Consider the following 17,017-nt stretch of genomic DNA (forward strand, 5'->3'; position numbering starts at 1 on the left):
CGTGTATGTCGAAACACGTCGTCTCAGTGACACTCATCATCCGCCATGCTAGAACAAGGTCCGTGATACTAGAAATGTATGGGAGTACACTGTCGGGTTTCCATACAGACCTGACCGCCGGCGGACATACCGTTCCTGCCTCTTGGATCCAACGTGGGCTGATAGCCACTGACCTTCAGCGTCAGGTCTCGTCGTCTCCTGCGGATGACTGGCTATCCGGTTCACGAGGGTTTGATGGGTTCTCCGAAGACCCTGTACGAACACGTGCGCAAACCAGTATGTCCCACCAGAAAAAGACAAAGGTGCCACTAACCGAGGGAAAACCGTACCCTCACTACAAGCAACCTCGAGCCTAGACCATGGTGGTTAGCACCGAATCCTCATAACGCAAACTACGTATGTTCGCCTCCGAGCCAGGTATATGCAGCACAGGAAAACGCGCGGCCGAGCAGGTTCGAACACTCGACCCGGGTCCCGGACGACCACGCGCGCGCCGCGGCCCAGTCCGGTCCCGGCCTTCCGGATCGCAAGCCCGAGCAGCATACCTAAGAAATGACGTCAGTCCATCGAGGCCCGAGCTGGGCTGGCTCAGTGGCTGACTGCGGAGGTACTTACTTACCGCACCGCCATGACGAACCCGCCACGCAGACCGGACGGGCGGACTCACCTCGTACTTCTACAATTGACGGCAAAGTACGTTCGGGCCCCGGTAGAGCAGCAGGCAGCAGCAGACGAGGGATGTATCGACAGGTGGGATAGTGATAGAGATATGTAGACGACAGAGATGTGCTACGCAGACGGGGGACGGGAGACGGGGGACGAGGGACAGGGACGGGACAGCGGGAGAACCGGTATGAACGCAAAGTTCATCATGGTAGGGTAGGGGGAGCAGGGCGGGGCGGTACGTACCGCGGGTGGTAGGAGCGGGAGTAGAGGGAGGTGAGGGAGGTGAGGGAGAGAGTCGGGATGTGGGAGAGGAGCGAGATCGGGGGCGGGCATGGGCAGATAGTAATAGAACTAAACACACAGAGAAAGAGAGAGCAAAGTCCGTTCCAAGCCAGAAGTCCGTGCGCGGGCATGAATCGAAGCAGATATGTGTATGTGTAAGAGAGACGTGGGGGCGCGCGCAGCGAATCAAGTGAAGACGAAATCGTAATGAACGTGATGAGCGATGCGCGAGTGCAGGATGCGTGGTGCGTGGTGCGTTGGGCGTGCAAAGGGGGATAGTGTGTGCGGATACAGCGATCGTGGGTGTGGCGGGGGGCGGGAGAAGCAGTCCTTTAGGCGGTAGAAACGCGACAAAGGTGAAGTCCCGCCAGAGATACGGGGAAGGCAAGTTGCATGAGGTCACAGTGGGATGGTAGAGCATGGGACATGCAAGAATACAGCGATGGAGGAAGGATGCATGCGGATCGGATGGTGGGCAGTCATAAAGGGATATTAGGATGTGGCGTATGGTCGAAGTAGGGAACAGGCGGACGGCCGCCCTGGACGAAGCGCGACGACTAGCAAATCACGCAACAACGGCCCTTGTCCTCCCAGTCGTCCCCACCGCTATTTCTCCGGTGGCTCATGCTACCACTCAGACGACCGTGCTGGTGTCCGCCGGCGTGCGCGGGGACGCCTTCACGCATGAGCATTGAGGCACGAGTCGCAGCCTCGAATACGTCGTCGACACCCTCGATCTTCAGCGCTGAGCACTCTTTATATGCTCGGGCGCCGATAGCTTGCGCGACACGCTCGGCCTGCTCTCGACTCACATATTGCGAGTAGTTCGGGGAGCCTGGACAAAATCGCCCTGTCAGGGACGCTCGCCATGTACGCTAAAGGGACGTACCAGGTGGTGGCCGGAGATCGGACTTGCAGCCGACAAGAATAACTGGGATGGTCGGTCCGCAAATAGACCGTACCTCCTCTATCCACTGCGCGTAAATTGCTATCAGCACGACGTTCAGGCCATTTGAACATAGAAAAACGCACTTTAACCGGAACGTTCTCGAGTGAGTCGGGCGTGTCGATGGCGAAAGCAATCAGGATAACATGGGACTTGGAATACGACATTGGCCTGAGTCGCTCATACTCCTCTTGGCCGCTGCGAGGGGATGATAGTCAGCTATCTGCGCTATGCGAGCATCGCGCTGCGGATCCGAGCAGAAGTGTTCGGGCCGACACGGTGGCGCCGAGAATTAATAGAACACCCATCTCCGACACAACGCGGGCACCGGTGTCGAGCAATCGCCCGCACGTAGGCTCAAGTGACCGGGGCACTTGAAGTAGAGCTCTGCGCCAAGTGAGACTTTGACAGGTTTCGCTGTCCCCGGTGGCGGCAGCTCTTCACAGAGCGGGACCAGAGTGTCTGAATGAGGGAACTTCAACTGCGCAATGTCGCAAGCGCAGTGCGCCATAGGGATCAATGCGGCTCGAATCACGGCGCGCGTTATCAAAAGGTGCGTCGAGTCTTGATGATGTATGCCGTGAATGCGTAGCATGACGGGCCGGAGATGACATAGACGGTCATAAACCGTGCGTCGTGGACCAACCTGGTCCCTCGAACTCAGGTTGGCGTCGTCGTCGAGAGAAATTGCGATACTCAGAACACGACCCTTCGCAGGCCGCGAGACGAGAAAGACGAGAGTGGGCGCGGCGACTTGGGCCCGACGACTTGTTCGCGGCGCGGGGGCAGAAGCAAGCAAGGGCGAGTACTCACGCGGTATCCCATAGTGCAAGCTGAACGGCCTTGCCGTCTAGGCGGATCTCGGCGACGTAGTTCTCGAAGATGGCTGTGGGACGCGTCAATGGGTGGACGCTGTGTGTGGCCTAGAGTACTCACTGGGTTGCTGGAGAAGACACGCGTCAGCACGACAAAGACGCGAGTGGACAATGCACTCACGTATTCCTTGGGGAATTCACCGAGGGCGAAGGAGCAGAGCAGGGAGGTCTTGCCACATGCGCCTGGCGAAGAACATGAGGACGGTGCGAGCGAGCGAATGAACAAAGAGCCACATACCATCGCCGACGATGACGAGCTTCCTCCTGATCTGTGGGTGAGAGTGGGGTGAGACACGACGGACGAGGCAGTGTGCCGGAGACAAGCACGCACCGGGTTTTGGGCAGACATGGCGGGTCGCGGGGACGGGGGGCAGGGCGGGTCGAAGTTGCGCAGACTGTGTTTGCTGCGGTCGTGGACGTGGACGGGTCGCTGCGGGTCGCGGGGAGAGAGTTGGCGGTGGGCGGGAGAGAAGGGCAGAGAAAGGGCGAGCAATGGCTTTGAATGATTACATAAGCTCGCAGGGCGGTGCCCGCCCCCGGCGTCCTCAGAGCCTCTGCGTCATCGTCCGCGTCGTCCACGGCGAGCTGCTCGCTGTCTTTCGCCCCATTCAGCCTCTCTCTCGCAGCGCTCTGGCCAGTTTCTCATGCAGCGAGTTCATGCCCGCCTTGTGCCTTGCCTTCTCTCTTGTCGCGGGCAGCGCTGAGCTCACCCCTGGGACCGTCGTCGCCGTTGCCGCCCTGCCGTCGTACTGCCTCTCGGACATTGTTCTAGCCGGTCGTCTTCTGTGCTGCGCATGCTCTCCACCTCTTCTTGGCTTTTTGGAGTCCCTGTCGATCGTGGCTTCGAAGGCCTGCAGTGCAAGATGTCTGCAACACAGACTCTCCTGCCGTCCATACGATCACACAGTATAGCTCTATCTATACTTTTGGCCACAATAGGCATGGCCTTGTAGCTCAGTGGTAGAGCATACGATTGCAGATCGTGCGGTCCCGTGTTCGAACCACGGTGGGGCCTCTGCCATTGCGACATGGGTGGTCGTTTTTAGTTCTTCTGTGTGCAACTCGTTTCCTTCGATGTCTGCCTAGCACGCCCCCATCATGAACACGCCAGTAATTAATCATCATCGGTCCTACATAACGAACGCCTGCTGCTGTACGTCTAACAACTACTCCTGAACGTGACCACGGCGTAGTATGTAGGTGTTCTCTTCGCAGTTCGACTCACTAGCACAACTGTCCGCAGTAAATGCTAGTATTCAGCAGGAATGAAACCACGAGTTGCCTACATTTTTTGTCTACGATCTGACAAAGTCGATGACACAACACGAGCGATAACGCTTTTGAGCTCCACAAAACTCAAAGCATGCTCGTATCCGAGTGATGGCTCACAACCCCTATCTGACATGGGCTAGTTGAACTCTCAAATGTCGATAGCAGGCATGTTTCTGAAGATGTCAGAGGTATTGACACCAGCGAACACTTCAAAGTCCTCGTCAACCTCACACACTGTTTCATCGCCTTGTGGAAGCTGGATGTAGTACATCAGCGGAAGCGCGCCGCCTGGGACCGTCTCGGGACTCACTGTTCCGTTCACCATGTATGCTCTGATGATGTCGGAGATGCATGCGGACGGCTCGGCTTGAGAGGTATGCTAGGAGGAACAGCAGCGGTAAAGTCTCAGTTCGGCTGGAGCGTAATGGCGAAGCGGGCCTTACCCCGAAACCGTTCAGGCGAACGAGTGTGGCATGGTTTCCCAGCTCATCCGCAACGGCTTTTGCACCTGAGAAGGGTGTTGCCGGGTCGAACTAGAAGGCATCTCAGTCAGCGAGAAGGCGGAAGCTGCAGTCCGAGTCGCTGGTGGATCCTCACAGTATTTCCAATGACTAGAATTGGATGCGCGATGGACTTGTTGAACGGTCCCTCGTAACGCTCGACAGCACGGATCGGCCAGAAGGGGCAGTAGTAAGTCGCGAATGGCCACGCAGCACCAACTAAAAGGTTGTGAGCACTATGCGGGGGGAGGGCTTTGGATAACACCTACACATGGCCGAGATATTGTTGGATGTAGCGATGATCCCGTTGAAGACGTCCGTCATGTTCGCGCCGGTGGGATCCTTACTGTCACCACATATAATCGCCTCAGCACTGTACGGGACCCCCAGGTTCTCCGCCGGTTTTCTGAGGCTATAAAAGACTCAGTATACAACATGTAGGGGAAGGCGAGCATCACTGACGTCGAGCGCCGAGTCATGTTCCCTCCCGTTTCAGCTTGTACTTCCTGCACCAGTTGCGGCCACACCGTGTTGGCGAACAGTCCCCACGAGTTTGGAGAGTACATGACTTCCCGCAATAATGCTGTTGATTCGATCAGCCTACGTAGGCTCACGCGCATAACAGCCCGGAGAGACGGAGAGACGTACAGCGAACCTGCCCAGACGTGGTTGGCACGGAAGCGTTTTCCCGGGCGGCATCGTGTGCAGCTTGAAGCAGCGCTTGAATATCCTCATTGACATCCAGCGGAGTCTGGCTCGCTGAAGCAATCGAGCAACCTTCGGGACCTGCCAAGGCACACCCGGTGAAGAGCGCTTCATACACCCTGTCGGCGTCTGATAACTGCATCCCCCATCCGGACTGCGTAGAGTGATAGTAAGCACGGAGAACAAGCACCATACGTCAGCGGACATACCAGCGCTATGTCCTCAGTACCAAACTTTACGGGATCGACGACACCATCGAGGACAACATGACCGACGCGCTGCTCGACCTGTCAGCGAATGTCAACGGGCTACTTGCCGGTGACCTACCTCCGGAAACACTGTGGTGGGAATAGGGAAGAAGGTTCAGCTAACGCAGACGAAGCGATGCGAGAGTACTCGCTGTTTATAAACCACGAGCCGAGGATCGTCCCGTATGAGAGGCCAATGTAATTGACAGGGCTCCCAGGGCCGTCGAGAGCGTCCGCAAGCGCAGCGAGGTCGCGCGCAGTAGCCGCTGTGCCGATGTACTGCAGATACTTGCCGTCCGAGTGCTGCGAGCAGCGCTGTGCCAGACCCTCGTACTTCTGCTGCATCGTACCCGCCTGAGCAAGGAGGGCTTGTATGTCTGCGGCGTCGGTGAAGTTGCCTGTCATCTCGATCCCCTGGAGTTCAATCGTTCCATTGAAGAACGCTTGGATGTCTTCAAGACTGTCGAAGCAGAATACGTCTCCAGGCCTGAAGCACAAACTATCAGTACTGCGTATGAACGGGTTGGAGGCCACTTACACTGTGAGACTGCCCACCCCGCGTGGGTCCCAGCTGACGATGTCATAATATCCTCCGGTCTGGTCCAGCAGCAGTGCGCTCGTACCGTTGAGATCGGTGACGCCAGAGACGCCAGGTCCTCCTATCAATTGAGGGGCACGTTAACGTATAGTGCCGAGAGACCAAACGAGACTTGCGCACCTGGGTTCATGAAGACTGTTCCGCGACGTCTCTGCGTCGCATTCGCCTTGACAAGAGCGAGTTGTGCATTGCCGATAAAACGGTTGTGGTAATCTAGCGGGACTTTAAAGAAACCGCACTGCAACATCGGGTCCAAGCCAAGCGAAGGATCGCATGCTCTCCATTGAACAGTAGTATCTGGCTAAGAAAGGATGAGTGAGTATATTTATGTCACTGGTAGGCCAATGAACGTACTTGTGCTGCGGTGCCAGCCCCTAGGCCAAGTGCGCTCTCAAAGAGCAGTGTTGCAGCGTAGAACAGCGCGTGCAGGGGCTTCATGTTGATTCTGTTGTGGCAGCTGGTGGCCGCCTCCGTGTAGGCATTTGTACAGTCCTCGCTCCGCAGACGCCGCATAGCCCCTCCCAGCAGCACTGCGGCGATTGCGCTGGTACTGCGATCTGGGCATAGGCGGGACGTCGCAGTCGACAACATGTGCCACGTTCTGCCACACAATGCCCTGAAAAGGTTCGCCGAGGTTGATGCGACTCAGGACGCAGTACTTTGGACCTGGGGCCGCTGCCGCAGTATAAGATTCGAGTATATCACTGAATTGGCGACCTACTCGCATTACCAGAATGCTGGGCAATATCTGACAGTCACTATGGCAATGTCGCATTCGAGGAGGTGGTGGTAAGAGCAAGGCCGCGTACGCCGTACTAGCCCGCTGCGAAAATAGAAAAGACGGCAGCACAGCCTGCAGCGCCTAAATTCATTCTGCCAAAGGCTCGAACCGGGACGAGAACCTCCATAAACTAGCTCTCAGAAGAGCACAACTTCTCATAACTCTAAAACGAACGATAAAAGCCCAGAGAAATACTAGGTCGCATCTCCGTACGGTATATTTTGGCCAGAGCGTTCCAATTATCCAGAAAACCCCGGTCGGACCACGAGTCTGTTCTTACAATACTCAAAGGCCCGACAGAGTACCGTTGTTGACAGCCGCATCGTGCGCACGGGCAAGAAGGCCATACTCGGGGAGGTACCTGCGTGTGCGAGTCAGCAACAGCTCCGAACTTCACTGGCCCATGGCGGCTAAAGGAAGAACAACACTCACTTGTCGAAGAAGGGCAGCAGCTCAGGCGCACCAGGGGTGTTGCGCCAGTCCCGCATCAGCTCCAGCGCAACCGCGAACATCGACAGCAGCTGCACGCCCGCGCCGCGCATCCGGTCGTTCGCGTCCTCCGCCGTCTTCACGTCGAACGTGCCCGACGCATCGCTGTTCGCGAACACCGTGTACCCCGCGTCGACGAGCGAGAGCGCGAGGAACGTCGTGCAGACGTCCGTCGTGATCCCGGCAAGGATCACTTGCTTTTTGCCCGTCGCCTGCACGGCTTTGCGGAAGTCGGGATTGTCCCAGGCGTTGACCTCCCCGTTCCGCCTGATGAAGGGTGCGGAGGGGTGCATGTCGATGATCTCCTGTGGGAGCGGCCCGTTCGGTCCTGCCGTGATCGTTAATTCAGTCCTGATACTTGTTGGGGACGACGAGAACAAATGAGTGCTCACCGTGCTCGGCACTCGTCGTGAGGATCGTCGGAAGGTTGAACACCTTGGCGAGCTCCGCGTGCGCGAGGATGTTGTTCTTGAACTCGACAGGGTGGAAGTCCCGAGCGAGCTGGAACAGACCCTCCTGGTGGTCGACGACGAGCAGCACAGAATTGTTTTTGTCGATCCGCTCGTACTTGAACGCCGTCGCTGCAATTATCCACCGGTCCATCAGCTCCGAATCGACAGCCAGCAGCATGCAGGAACGTACCGAGAGCGGCGAAGGAGAGCAGCGCGAGTGCAAGGCGAGTGAAGGACGCGTTGAACTGCATTTTGGAAGTAGGAGATGTGATCGACGAGCGAGCGGGAAGGACTAGCACGGTAGAGAGGAGCTGGACCCAGGAAGAGAGGACTCGAGTGCTGTCGTCAACCGTCGTCCACCACCCCTCTTTTATACCCAGCCGTCGCCCCCAACATCCCGTCGCTGCTCGCCCTCCTCGCGACAGCCAGCGCTCGCGTTCCTTCTCACCTTCCTCATTCGACCTAGCAGCCTACATACCCGCCGGCGACAAACCGCTCGCCGTGAGAGCCCGTGGGCGCCATGTACCTGGATATGGTGCGCGTACGGCGAGCGCACGGCCTCACGAGCGCCCTGTCGCGCCCTCTGCACGCCAAGACGGGGCGGCATTGCAGGTGTTGACTGCCAAAAGTGGTGCAGATGGTCTCATGGAGGTCCATTCGGACGCCGGTGTGCTGTGGCGATGATAGGCTCTCGCGCTGCCTATCAGCGATTGGTTTTGTAAGCGCGAGGTAAATTGTAATGGCCACTGACAACCACACGGTGAGCACGCACCTGAAGACCGCCCGCTCGGTGTCATTCCTCTGTCATACATGAGGAGACATTCCGGCCGCTGAACGGATTGGACGGGCTGGGAAAGGACATGCACCGTGCAGCGCGAACGTCCATGAGGGGGGCATCTCAGATCATTCTGATCAACGCCGCCTCGTAGCAGGACATCCCACATGCTATCACGCGTCCACGCTTATTCTGTTACAAGATCTCTTCGACGCCGGTTGCGATTATCCAAGCAGTGACTCCAGCTCAGCCTGAGTGGTCTCGAGTCTCCTCCTCCTCCCCTCGTCGATCATCGAAGACCGAAGAGCCCAACGAACCCACGACGCGCTCAAACACAAGTGAGCCGCCGGCCGACTCGGAGGACGTCCCTGGGCCCTCGCCCTTGTTCCCTGCGCCAGCACTGTTGAGCTGAAGCGCATCGCGGTTGACCGCCTGCAGGTTGAGCATGAACCGAGAGATCAGGATGGCTGTCACGCTGCCAACCCATTTCAACAAACGTTAGGCGGATGGGGATGGAAAAATCGAAGTTGTTGTTTTCATTTACTCACGGTTCCAAGAACGCTATGACGTTGCTGTCGGGCCTGACGCCTGGTGTTGCGATCTAGTACGCGGTGACCAGGTCAGCTCAAATACAGACCTTGTGGGACTCGGATCCGGACTCACAGCGGCGACGGTGAACGAGAGGTGGAGAGTGTTCAGTATGAGCAGGCATCTGTCCAGGATGTCTTCATCTCAGCGGATGGTCCACGACAACATAGCAGTGTCCTGCTTACATGAAATAGATTGTACCTAGAGCAATCCTTCAAATGAGCGAGATTATAGAAAACGAGTTAAAGGCGCATATACGCACCATCCCGGAGGACGACATGCATTAATGAGCCGGGGCTTGTCGCGCTGCCACGAGAGAGCTTCACCCAGGTCACGACGATGAGGATCGCGTCTGCGATGATGAGAGATGCTCGCGCGGCAATGGCAACTGCAAGATGCCCCAGTCAACAGTCAACGACCAAAGTCCTATGATGAGGGGGAGAACGACACACTCACACCTGGACAATAATGCATACAACGCGTATAAGTGGACTCGAAAATGCAGCGCAGGCTTGAGGGAAGAACGCACCCAATCGCGAGCTCCGGACTGATCGTATCTACCAAGGTGCAGCCAAAGAACGGCAGCACCGCAGGCTCCACGAACTTGAACATGTCTACCTGCCCGGGGATATGGTGATGAGTTCCAAGAGGACGGAGCTCGAGTGTGGATGACGGCTGCGCGATGGACTCGGATGCTCACCAAGTTGACGACGATGGTCACTATGGAGAGTACGAATACAATGGCGGAAAGAGGACGGCTCCTGCTGAGAGCATATGCACGCAGTGCGGCGAAGCCTAGGGGCAAGTAGTAGTAGGCATGTCCGATTTAGCCTGCGAGGCGTACTAATCGAGGAGGAGTAGAAAACGCACCTGCCCAGGGCAAGTATTGCATCGACTCGATAAAGTCATCAAGGTTGGACGCGAAGTTACAGCTGGAGGCGGTCATATGAGGAGGCTAAGATCGCATGCATACTTGCAGGAAGTGGAGTATCTCACCTCTGTAACGTTGGTCAGTCTCAGAACGAGCGCACGCAGAGCTCTCCAAGACGTACCGTGCCCGGGAAGCTGATGAAGCCGATGACGAACTCGAACAGGAGGCAAGCCATGGTAGTATACCTCGTCAGGAAGAACAGCACCGTCGCGCCCGTGGGCTTGACCCTCCAGAAATAAGCGACTTCTTCGGGGAAGGTGATGAGGTACTCGTAAACGTAGAGCACTAGGATATCAAAATGTCGCTCATCGCGGGTGAGTGAGCACACGAGAAAACACCAAGGGATACACGTACCGATTGCTGCCATGGCACACAAGTCGTAGGTGATCCTGTGGTACGGGTTCAATGGAAAGAGGGATGCGATTCGAGCAGGATAGTGCGCACAGACTATCTGCCTGGGCGACGATCTCTGTGATCTCTGCTTGCGACGACATGGTGATATTGGCGTTGAGGACTCTACAAGCTGTTGCGGCTCCTGCGGACTCGAGAGACGGAGCCTATATATCCACAAGGGCACCTCGTAAAGCCTATCCCTATTGATCAGGGCAAACAGGACAATGGAACGTGCATCGCTCATCCGCGGTACACATGGCCTGAACGTCCACTACGCAGGAAACGTCGCGGCGAGAAGGGGAACCCACGTAGAATGTGGTCTGTTCCGGTGCCGCTATCATGCTTCATCTATCGATCATATGCGCCGGGAGCGGAGGGATAGGAAGGTTGCTGGGAAGCAGGAAGCGGGAAGCTATGTATGCACTCACTGAGAGGCCTGCCACGATGCCGCGGTTCTGGAGCATTGGCTTGAAGCTTGAAGCCTGGAATGGGGCTAATGCGGAGCGCTCATACCCTGTGCTGATGCATCTGAAGAAGCTCCGAGAGTCCGAGTGAGGGGTACACCACAACATATGCACGTCAGGGGAGGTTCTACAGCTGGAAGCTGCTTGTGATTTATGAGAGGCGGTGATGGTCAAGCAACAAGATCGTGTGGTATCGCCCCTTACGGGGAGAAGGCAAGGAGTCTCATCGAGCACGGAGGGAGAAATAGCGCAAATTGATGCCAATAGGATCCTGATGTTCGAAGTAACCCGCAGCGCACGAGACGCAAGAGGGTCTACGCTTCCCTCTCCCAGCCCTCAAAAAACGTAGCAAAGTAGTCCTTCTTCCCATTCTTCGTCACCCACGCCCTGGGGACCAGCGTCACCCGTGCGGGGTCACACCCCCACTCCTTGGCCGCGTCATCCAATTCATATCGCGCCACCCCCTCCGTCTCTCGATAGCACACAATTTCCAATCTCTCGAGTGCTCGCGCGGTGGGGGAAGGGGGGAAGAAGTACCCGATCTGCCTGAACGCGACCGTGACCAGCTTGATCTCGGGCGGTCGCGAGTACGTGAAGATCCTGCGGACAGTGCGCAACGACGTCCTCGAGCGCATGAGCGCATGGACCTCCCGATCGACCATGTACGAGTCGATGCTGTTGAGCGTGTGCAGGTTCCGCGCGCAAGGCAGAGAGGCGCAGTCGACCGGTTCGTGGAGAGGGCCGAGAGTGAGGTACGAGACGGAGGTGGGGATGACATCAGCGAGGCCAGTCAGCGGCACCTCGCCGCCGTTGATGACTGCGAGAGAGCAGAGGGACGTGCAACGGGTGAGGATCTGGCGCATGAAAGAGAGCGGCCAGCGGGATGGGCTATAGAGGCGGTGCTGTTCGGCGCGGTTTGAGGGTCCGAACCAGAGCTTGCGGACAAGCAGTGCGGGAAGCTGGTCCACGACGATGTCTGAGGACATCCTCGTCTGCGACTTGGCGAAGCGCTCGATCTTGCTCGAGGAGCCTAGCACGATCGTCTCGTAGAGGATGGGGAGGGTCCATGCACGAGCGGCGTGGCATACTCGACATATCGCTAGGGCGGTAGGTACATCGCTGGCGACAGCGCGTTCAAAGACTGTAAGTGGAGGGTCAGTCAGCACGAGTGGGAATGGAATGCGCTCAATGCTACTAGTACTGAAGTCGGTTGCAAACGTGACTATATGCACAGAACCCTCCGCCATTCATCAAGCTTCGCTTACCCTGTCAAAAGTTGCTCGCTCAGTATCTCTCTCATCAGTATTTCAGAGTAAGTGCATACCTGGCGTATGAGTTCTATAGGTAGCGTGTGGCCTTCCATGTCTATCGTATCGGGTATCGAGGTTTTGATGGATTGCAGGATGAGCGCAAGATGCAGGAGCGGTCCAACGCCTGCGGTTGGGATTGCCGTTCGGTTCCGCGACAGCGAGCAACCATCTCATCTCGATCTTATCTAATCTTATCTGCAGCGTCGAGTTCGGACCTACTTACCGGGATGCCGTCTTGGAGAGGTGAGTACGGACCATGTCCTAGTTATTTCGACATAGGCTGCGTTCAGTCACCCGATTGACTAGTTCTCCCAAGCCAGCTCAGTTGACTCCTCCTCCCGGCCGGAATACTCGATCGCACGAGCTAACGATGCGCTAAGAGAGAAATTCACACATCGTAGGTGAGCCAGCGCACGAATGCTCGCAAACATGGATCACACACATACCTAATTGCTGCCATGAGATTGAATGACGCATGGGCCGTAGGCAATATTAATCCTGTGGCACGGAGTCAACGACTCCGACAGATGACACGTGCCACGCGATACGTGCCCACAGGCTAGCATCCGCGGATCCGCTCTCTGCGTGGAACGACATCATGATAGTTGCGTGCAGGCTGTTCAGGACTCGGTACTTGGCAGTACTCAGTTCAGGCTTCAGGCTGTCCTCCGAACTCGGGAAACGGAGCATATATAGTGCAAGCTACCTCGCCATGCCTATCCCCGCGTCCAACGAGGACCAGCATGACAATGGCAATGGAAGGCGCATCGCTCGTCCGTCCTACGCGTTTCCTGAACGTCCACTACACAGGAGACGTCACGGCGAGATCGGTGCCGCTATCGTGCCCTCATCGATCGATTATATGCACCCGGAGCGAACGGAGGATGCACTGGTATATGAAGAAGGTTGCAGGGAAGCGAAGAGCAGGCAGCAGGAAGCTATGCGCTCACTTGGAAGACTTGCCGCGAGGCAACGGTTCCAGAGCCAAGCCTGGAGATGGAGAATGATATACATATACATAGATAACTCTAGTGCAAAGCGCTCATATACTGCAGTGCGAAGAACCCACAGCGTATGGCACGTCAGCGTAAGTTCTGAATGTGGGTGGAAGCCGTTTGCGATTAATGAGAGGGCTGGTGATGAACTTAGATGAAGATTGTGCGGTACTATCGCTCCTTTGGCGCTAGCCGGCCCGGAGAGTGAGGAGAGCGGCATGGCGAAGTGGCGAGGAAGGCGACCGATCGGAAGAAGTCTCATCAAGCACAGAGGGAGCAGCACTTGGCGCAAAGGCGATCCTAGTTCATAGTCTATAGAAGACGGCGAGCTGAAGCCTGAGAACCGTGACGTCATCCTGGAATCCGCCCGCTGAAGATGCATGGGTGAAGATAGGGCAGGAGTCTGGATGCGAGTACGTATCAAGTTCGAAGAAACCTTCTTACGGACACTGCGTGCATGTTGTGACAGAAGACATGGGTAAGACGGTCGGCTCGGAAGACTCTCCAATTTGAATGCGGGATGCTCTCTGTGATATGTATCACAGCGAGCAACTGAGCCGAACTGGGTACCCGAGCAGAACGCGCAAATCCTCGACTCCAAGACACAACACGCTGAATGGTCGCGCAAATCGCGCGGCACGGCAGGTGCATCGTAGCGTTCTTGCGTTCTGCGTTCTGTGTTCTGTGTTCTTCGCATCTTGCATGGCTTGGTGGTCGAACCAGACCCATCCACGAGCACAGGGCGTTTTCGTCTTCTGCAGTCCCTTCCCGTCTATAGTGATATCGTTAGTTCAAACACCACGCACATAGATAGGCTCACGCGCGCGTACCTCGTACCTAGGTGGGTTCTCGACCCCTGTCCCTGTCCCTGCCCCTGCCCCTTCCCCGACGCACCTTCCCCCTTCCCCCTTTTCCATTCTCCAAGTCAACCCCCGGTCCCCAGGCACCCGAGGTCCGAGCTGGTCTGCCTGGCAGATCATCACCAACTCGGCGTGGCCCTGTGCGGAGACCTCAGACCGAGGCCCGCGACATGCAACGTTCGTATTCGGAAGGTCTTCTCCTGAGGCTAGTAGTGGCGGCACGATCTGTGGGACTCGTTCCTACTATTGTATGTATACCTGTAGTGCTGTAGTGATCTCGTCAGCTCGTCAGCTCATCATCAGAGCTCTCAGCTGTCGAGCACGAACGCGCGTACGTACCCGCAGCTGGTGTCGCGACGGCCACCTCTTCCTCCAGAGCTACTCAGCGCACTTCCCGCGATACACGTGCGCCCTTCCCCAAGTCAAGTCAAGTCGTTCGGAACCCCAGGCACCCGAACAGACCCACAGCAGCGAGCACTTCCAGATCCCGAACTCGGCACTGGGCAGTGGCCCTAGCCTATCACGTATGTACATAGACTAGCTATGTATCCGAACAACTCATCGGCTAGCAACCGACTCCGAAGAGTTTACCTTTTGACAGCGACAGCGGCACGTTCTGATGCTGAGTGCAGAGATCCATGGCGGATCGGGTCCTGCGACGCATCGCTCTCAAGGTTGCTTTCGGGTCCAGGAATGTCGATGCGCTTGCCATTGCGATAGCAATCGTGGGTCGGTGCCTGCAGAGCTGCGCCGCAGATGGATTGTCAGGCACGGCTCAGCCGCGCACGCTCATGCGTACGAGAAGGCCTGAGGGTGTGACGGCGTGAAGGGAGCGTCTCGCGGCTGCCATGCACTATGTACGAGTACGTCTACATACTTGGTGGCCCGACTGCCCGGCGAGATTGGGACGACGAGCGTGGGATGGGGTGTGCGAGATAGTAGAGCACCTGGCCTGGGCCTGCGCTCGGATGTACTATGATGCATGCATGAACGGGAACCCGGATGGACATACGTACCTCGATTCTCGAGCGATGCGAACAGTGAAGCCAGTGAAGAACCGGGCGAGGGGTCGTCGTGGCTCGTGAGCCTCGAGCCTCGCGCTCAGGAGTGTGCAACGGTACGCCCGTCCGTTCGTGACCCAGCGGCTGCGTCCCCGCTGAAATCCACTACCTGCATAGCGGCTTCGGGCGCGGGCGCGAGCGCAGGGTCCATGTGAGGGTCAAAGCTCAGGTGCGCCCAACGCAGGGTGGAGATTGTCGGCGTCGTCCAAGTTCAAGTCCGGCAGGCAAAGAAGGAGCACCGGAGCGAAATGCGATGCAGCGACGTGTGGGGAAACGGACTTTGGACAGCGGCGAGCGCTGCGTTTCATCTGAGGAGCACGGGGGCGGGGCGATGTCGATGATGTCAATGATGTCGATGATAGACAGTTGGGTTCGTTGGTTGTCAGGATGCGCACATGGTCGCGTCGACACGCACATGTGGGGGGGCCGAACTGCGAACACGAACACGAATGCGAACGCGAACACGAAAGGGTGTGTGACGTGGCCGGGATTGGCCCATGGGTCTTCGGAGCAAGCGGAGAAGGTACCTGTTCGTGACACGTTCGCGTTAGCTCCCCATCCGACGATATAGTGTCCTCGGACTCCTGACAAGTGACTGCGGTCACATAAACGACATGTCATATGTCCGAGTCCGGGGTTAGGCAGATTAGTGCCGTCTACGGCAGCAGCTAGGGTCGTGCGGGGGCCAATCACTCCTCCGCTCGCTCGAGAAACGACCGGAGATTCGTCCCATATAGGGACACGTCATAGCGTAGACGGTGGACGGGGCGCCGATCTATCACTGGAGTTCCAACTCCCCCTGACGGGCGGCACGGAAGATACGGCACATTGCACCATGATAAACTGCAGTGAATGTTGACTTTCCGAGGATGGGTGAGCGCGAGCGGATGCCAAACAGGAATAAGGTGGTTTGTTAGCGCACATATGTACCGGGGATTTCTCGTCCGTCGCACCGGCGGAGCGCGCCCACCCACGGTTTAGCGGGGCGTCCGCCGCGGCAGGGAGGACAGCAGCCGGGGCGGTACATCTCAGTGTGGATGGTCGTCTGAAACCTGGACCAGCCAAGACTTCTAGCAGAGGTACAAGGCATGGAGGCGATACATGATATCATCGCGAATGCGCGACGAGGAGCTTGACGATGGCGGTGGGCAGAGAGCGGTGAAGGGAAGATCAATGTGGCCATCGTCGGCAATACGCGAGATCAGATCTGGCGCCCCCACGCGGCAGTGACGCCCACCGAGCCAGCCAATCGTGCGCGCTGTCTCCGTCACCTGGAGCTGGCTTTGCTCAAATTCTTCACTGTTCGTCAGGATCATGTTCATCTGCACCTCGTCATGGGCTTTTCAGCGTGCATCGAGCTGCTGGTCCGCTAGTTATGCCTCGGGTTAGAAGTGACAAGAAACTACCGATCGCACCACCGTGCTCAGGCTGGCGACCGCCGCGGAAGCTCCTGGCTCTATCCGGACTTTCGGGTACAGTCCTACCGTCTGTCTTCCATGCAACTGCTCTCTTCGCAAAGTTCGCGTTCGCATGCCGTTTATTCCTGTCGCGACCCCGCAGTCTGGTCGACCGCTTTCGGCATGAAACTTCGATGGACCTTCGGGGGCGCGGCTGCAGATTGCATTGCGCGGCGAGCCTCAGCCCAAGCTAGGCACTGCCATCCGCCCGAATCAACCTCCGAGCATCATGTCACCGGCCCCTCCGGCGTGAGCGTACTTAAGCTCGTCCTCAATCGCGTCTTGGTTCTCTCCAGCCTCGACACGTCGACACCAGCTCAGCCTACTCCCTCCCTAATCCGACAACTCGTCCTATCACATCCCTAGCCA

The 17,017-nt window shown here is 57.2% G+C and overlaps 6 protein-coding genes and 1 non-coding gene across 7 annotated transcripts; 1 reads left to right on the top strand and 6 right to left on the bottom strand.

Annotated features, from left to right (window-relative positions):
• Positions 1–1,505: 1,505 nt before the first annotated feature.
• L226DRAFT_574926 (ras-domain-containing protein) lies at positions 1,506–3,118 on the bottom strand (the record flags this gene model as incomplete). The annotated part of the gene is made up of 8 exons (XM_067685125.1): positions 1,506–1,783; positions 1,838–1,922; positions 1,981–2,092; positions 2,708–2,780; positions 2,831–2,837; positions 2,891–2,952; positions 3,008–3,038; positions 3,101–3,118. 8 exons carry the CDS (start codon positions 3,116–3,118, stop codon positions 1,506–1,508), a joined length of 666 nt encoding a protein of 221 aa, XP_067530778.1.
• A 594-nt stretch (positions 3,119–3,712) lies between these two features.
• On the top strand, positions 3,713–3,784 carry L226DRAFT_t242. Its single transcript has one exon. It is a non-coding gene; the product is annotated as a tRNA-Cys (tRNA).
• A 182-nt stretch (positions 3,785–3,966) lies between these two features.
• L226DRAFT_539063 (alpha/beta-hydrolase) lies at positions 3,967–6,852 on the bottom strand. Its single transcript, XM_067681617.1, has 14 exons — positions 6,814–6,852; positions 6,447–6,767; positions 6,213–6,393; positions 6,033–6,153; positions 5,647–5,981; positions 5,574–5,584; positions 5,456–5,524; positions 5,190–5,400; positions 5,004–5,124; positions 4,811–4,953; positions 4,639–4,760; positions 4,485–4,574; positions 4,352–4,420; positions 3,967–4,297 (listed from the first exon to the last, which is right to left on the bottom strand). The coding sequence occupies exons 2-14, from the start codon at positions 6,528–6,530 to the stop codon at positions 4,190–4,192; spliced, it is 1,665 nt and encodes a 554-aa protein (XP_067530779.1). The 5' UTR covers positions 6,531–6,767; positions 6,814–6,852; the 3' UTR covers positions 3,967–4,189.
• Positions 6,307–6,857, bottom strand: L226DRAFT_232490 (uncharacterized protein). Its single transcript, XM_067673104.1, has 3 exons — positions 6,818–6,857; positions 6,447–6,758; positions 6,307–6,393 (listed from the first exon to the last, which is right to left on the bottom strand). Coding segments are annotated over exons 1-2 (234 nt in total). The 5' UTR covers positions 6,820–6,857; the 3' UTR covers positions 6,307–6,393; positions 6,447–6,526.
• Positions 6,858–7,158: 301 nt separating this feature from the next.
• Positions 7,159–8,065, bottom strand: L226DRAFT_526073 (Isochorismatase hydrolase; the record flags this gene model as incomplete). The annotated part of the gene is made up of 4 exons (XM_067679026.1): positions 7,159–7,234; positions 7,306–7,690; positions 7,755–7,943; positions 8,005–8,065. The coding sequence occupies 4 exons, from the start codon at positions 8,063–8,065 to the stop codon at positions 7,159–7,161; spliced, it is 711 nt and encodes a 236-aa protein (XP_067530781.1).
• A 637-nt stretch (positions 8,066–8,702) lies between these two features.
• On the bottom strand, positions 8,703–10,602 carry L226DRAFT_593786 (uncharacterized protein; the record flags this gene model as incomplete). The annotated part of the gene is made up of 12 exons (XM_067685622.1): positions 8,703–9,064; positions 9,138–9,190; positions 9,253–9,301; positions 9,363–9,378; positions 9,440–9,565; positions 9,634–9,635; positions 9,707–9,795; positions 9,878–9,972; positions 10,048–10,132; positions 10,230–10,393; positions 10,463–10,497; positions 10,553–10,602. 12 exons carry the CDS (start codon positions 10,600–10,602, stop codon positions 8,836–8,838), a joined length of 993 nt encoding a protein of 330 aa, XP_067530782.1. The 3' UTR covers positions 8,703–8,835.
• Positions 10,603–11,176: 574 nt separating this feature from the next.
• Positions 11,177–12,541, bottom strand: L226DRAFT_232302 (uncharacterized protein). The gene is made up of 3 exons (XM_067673102.1): positions 12,499–12,541; positions 12,290–12,444; positions 11,177–12,231 (listed from the first exon to the last, which is right to left on the bottom strand). The coding sequence occupies exon 3, from the start codon at positions 12,210–12,212 to the stop codon at positions 11,280–11,282; it is 933 nt and encodes a 310-aa protein (XP_067530783.1). The 5' UTR covers positions 12,213–12,231; positions 12,290–12,444; positions 12,499–12,541; the 3' UTR covers positions 11,177–11,279.
• Between the last annotated feature and the right edge of the window lie 4,476 nt (positions 12,542–17,017).

The sequence above is a fragment of the Lentinus tigrinus genome (genome assembly GCF_003813185.1).
Source record: "Lentinus tigrinus ALCF2SS1-7 unplaced genomic scaffold L226scaffold_39, whole genome shotgun sequence".
Classification (NCBI taxonomy): Eukaryota; Fungi; Basidiomycota; class Agaricomycetes; order Polyporales; family Polyporaceae; genus Lentinus; species Lentinus tigrinus.